This window comes from Quercus robur, chromosome 3 (assembly GCF_932294415.1).
Source record: "Quercus robur chromosome 3, dhQueRobu3.1, whole genome shotgun sequence".
Taxonomy (NCBI): domain Eukaryota; kingdom Viridiplantae; phylum Streptophyta; class Magnoliopsida; order Fagales; family Fagaceae; genus Quercus; species Quercus robur.
The window spans coordinates 46,411,588-46,415,513 of NC_065536.1; the positions used below are offsets into that span (position 1 = coordinate 46,411,588).

General features: G+C 36.4%; 1 protein-coding gene across 1 annotated transcript; it reads right to left on the reverse strand.

The window, feature by feature from the left end:
- Nucleotides 1-1,682: 1,682 nt before the first annotated feature.
- Nucleotides 1,683-3,599, reverse strand: LOC126719668 (uncharacterized). Its single transcript, XM_050422198.1, has one exon. It carries the CDS (start codon nt 3,597-3,599, stop codon nt 1,683-1,685), a length of 1,917 nt encoding a protein of 638 aa, XP_050278155.1.
- Between the last annotated feature and the right edge of the window lie 327 nt (nt 3,600-3,926).

A 3,926-nucleotide genomic window follows, 5' to 3' on the forward strand; every position in this document is an offset into this window, starting at 1 on the left:
AACTACCTTTAACTCCTCATTTTTAATTCCCCAAATTGGAGAGATTTGGAGGGAGAGTAGAGTAGATAAATTATTGACCAAATGAATTTCCTAATCTAACATTTTTAAATCAACAAAGTTACAAACAGATTATATAAATAATCTTTGTTTGTTTCCCAGGAAAATTCGAGAAAAAAAAAAAAAATCTGAATCTCACTATTTACCTTTGTTACTGACTTTGCAAATAAGGCAACCCAACAAGAAAAATTCAAGCTTGCGATGAAATACAAAATTCCATTAGAAATTGAAACCCTAACAACAAAATCAAAACGAAAAAAAAAAGAAAAAAAAAGAAGCAAAACGATTTGGATTGAACCTGCAAAAAATTCAAAGCAAAACCAAAACCCATATCCAATCTGAGAGAGAGAATCAGAGTGAGAGAAAGAGAGGATCGAAATGAGAGAAAGAGAGAGAATCCACCATCGTCGTTGCTCCAAACCACCATGCCATCGCCACCGATCTACAAACCACTACGCTGTCGCTGCCGATCTTCAGTCCCTGCTGCCAATTTTGATCTCTAATCCACGCTGATCTGAGAGACCCACAACAAAAATTCAAAGTAATCCAAAACCCACATCTAATTTGAGAGAGAGAATCGGAGTGAGAGAAAGAGAGGATCGAAATAAGAGAAAGAGAGAGAATCCACCATCGCCGTTGCTCCAAACCACCACACCATCGTTGTCGATCTCCAATCGCCATGCTCCGACATGACGGTGGCTCGCTCCAACGGGTTCTCCTTGGGGTTCGCTTTCACTAGGAAAACCTCTTTCTTCTTTAACACAACACAGGTATATACAATAAAGAAAATTTAATTTAATTTTTATTATAATTTTTTTTGAGGTAATAAAAATTATTTTATAATAGTCAATAGTAGTTTATATATATATATATATACTTTTTTTTTTGATGGATAATTTTATACTTTTATTAGTGGTACTTGATGGAATGAGAATGTTAATTAAATAATTATTTAATTTAACAAATTAATCATAAACTAATGTTGCAAGTTCATTTTCAAATAGAGGTAAATTTGTCTATTTAAATAATTTTCTTTCATTTCCATCATAATTTTTAAAACATCCAAATAAGAGGAAGGGCTAATTACTCCCTTCTCCCTTATTAATTTTAAAAACATCTAAATAAGGTGGAAAATAACCATTCCACTCTATTCTTCTCCATCTTTAAACTTCCAAACAGGTTATTAATTCATTGCAACAAATCAAAATATGCAGACCAGAGAACAGTCAAAAGAAGAATTATGTTTTTGGCCTTTTTCCCCTTCATCATATTGCTAGATTTCTTCCAAAATCTGTCAAAAAGATTAAATGGTTTTATATATCCAAACTTTAGTCTTGTAATTTATGATCAATCCGAAATTATTAGGAACGATCCAAGATTGCTAAGGAGATATATAGGATCCGATTTTAACAAGTCTCCATTAAGTATGATCCCAGATAAGCAAAACATAAATTAAAAAAAAAAAAAAAAAAAAACTATTAAATATTAAAAAGAAAAACAGACTACATTACGAAATGAAAAACCAAAATCCATCAACAAAAATGCCTAAACGTAATGGGAAATTTTAAACATAATATGTTCTCTATTTTTTCTCATAAACTACGGAGTAGAAAATATGAAGATCATCAATCCAGCACAACAAGTTTCTGATACTCTTCTCCAGAGATAGCAGCTTCCATGATAAGCTCTGGGTTCATAGCCCCATCATTATCCAAAAACAACTTCATCAAATTCTTTGAATACCCACTCACCAATGCTACCCCATTCTGCGTCCCTGGTACTGGTGTGGCACTCGAATCCCTCAAGTTCCAAAACACAATCTCCGGTATCGCAGACCCGTACCCTTTCTTCCTAAACTTCCTCTGTATAGCTTCATAATCAGTCTCCCAATTATTCCGCGAAGCTTTATCGAACTCCATGTCACTAAACACAAACAACCTCTTTACCATCTGATCCTCTTTCAACTTCCCATTCACAGCCACTTCCAAAATAAGGTCAAACACCTTCTGAAAATCTGTGTTCATTCCCCACTCCATTCTCCTCACGAAACTCGTCTTCGATACAAGATCATTGCCTGGAATCAAATAAAGCTTAGGTTTTTTACTAAACGTAATAAGCTTCCCTTTCCATGGCTCTTCACTAAGTTCCGAAACCAACACTCCCAATGCAACAGAAACTTCCATTGGCACACCTTCCATACTTCCAGAGACATCACAAATGGCAAGGCAATTCTTCAACTTGCCCTTCTTTAACAAATCATCCACCATTCTCTTCCATTGTAGCTCTTCCACTTGCCCACCATCGTTGTCATTTAAAGACTTTATGATCTCATGTGGAAGTAATGCCCCGGCTGCGATTGTTGATTTCCCAGCCTTCACATCTTCCAAATATTTCTCAAATCGATCTTTATCATACTTCAAGAACTTCTCTTTATAAAACTTCATCGCCACTGAAGCGACCCTATTGTACTTTATTCCATCCCACCTACTTGCACCAATATAAACCTCGGGCAACTCCAAAATCTTCCTTAAAGGCACTAAAACTTGCTTTCTCAACCTATCTCGAACTCTGTACACATAATGAGCCTCTTCCACACCTTGGTATTCGATGTAAGACTCGCGAGGAAAAATCCTCCTTGCAATGCTTTCGCAAAGCAAAGTCGACCTATCAAATGAAGAATCAAGCGAAGGACACCACTTCGCTGCTAAACTAATCTTCGTAAACTCTTCAGCCTTTAAGAATTCCATGTCAGCCTTCAAACACTCAGCAAAAAACTCCGAAACGCGATCATATAAGAACTTAAAATCCGAGTCATTCTTGTATTTTTTAAGAACTTTCTTGGCCATATCTGCATATTTGGAATGCCTCGCTTCACTTGCTTTTTCCTTTTCAATCCGAGCCCTCTCCATCTCATTCAAGATCCTAATCTCTTTCACCACACGGGCTCTCTTTCTTTTATTCGAATGTTTTTTACTACTTCCAGGCCTTAAACGCATTCCTTTACTTAAACTTCTACTACTCTTTTTCCCAGTTTTTCTGTGTTTCCACTCTTCTCTTTGATTCTTTCTCACATCAGAACCTTCTAAAAGCCTATACAAAATCTCAGGCAAGTCTTTCATGTAACCAAAATCAGAAAGAGACCCAATATTACATGCCAATGTCTTAGGGTGGTCTTTGTGTAGCCAAAACGCCGCCGTGTAAAACCCTTCTTTATCAGACTTTCCAGTACCACGTACTCCTCGGAGATTATAGATGAGTTTGAGTGTGGTCAAGGGGTTGTGGGTCCAAGCCAATATGAGCCTTTGAATCAAAGATTCTGCTGGGGTATCAGGTACAACATGGAAGAAGAAATCAAGGCATGGGTTACCGCTTGAGAGAAAAGTTGCAGAGTTGTTCTCTGTGTAGCCTGTTTTGGGTTTATAGTTAACGGTGTTGTTGAAGTTCTTAACCATGAGGTCCATGAAAGGATCGCTGGCTATGGGTTTAGGTTGGGGTTGGTTTCGGGTTTTGTTGTAGAGTCCGGGGGGACCAAGAAGAGTCATGTCTGTGATCTGAGTGAGGATTGTGAGTTTCTGAATCTTTGTTTGGATTTTAGAAGGGAGCCAATTCACGTAAAAATTAGAGGGCTTTGATCTGTTTCTAATGAAACGGCAGTGAGGGTTTCAGTTCTATTTTTATAGGGGCTTAATTATGGCACCATAGTGAGATACTTGTGCACCACGCTTCCCCGATAGCTAGGAGAAATTATAATTAATAATAAAAAAAAAATATAACGTACTTAAAATTTTTTTTTTCTAGTTTTTTATTTTATTTTTGCTCGTGATTTGTAAACCGACTTATATACAAACTCTAATTATATTTAAATATTA

Bases quoted from the DNA above. Each gene is read 5' to 3' on its own strand.
- LOC126719668 (XM_050422198.1), bottom strand. From the start codon at position 3,599: ATGACTCTTCTTGGTCCCCCCGGACTCTACAACAAAACCCGAAACCAA.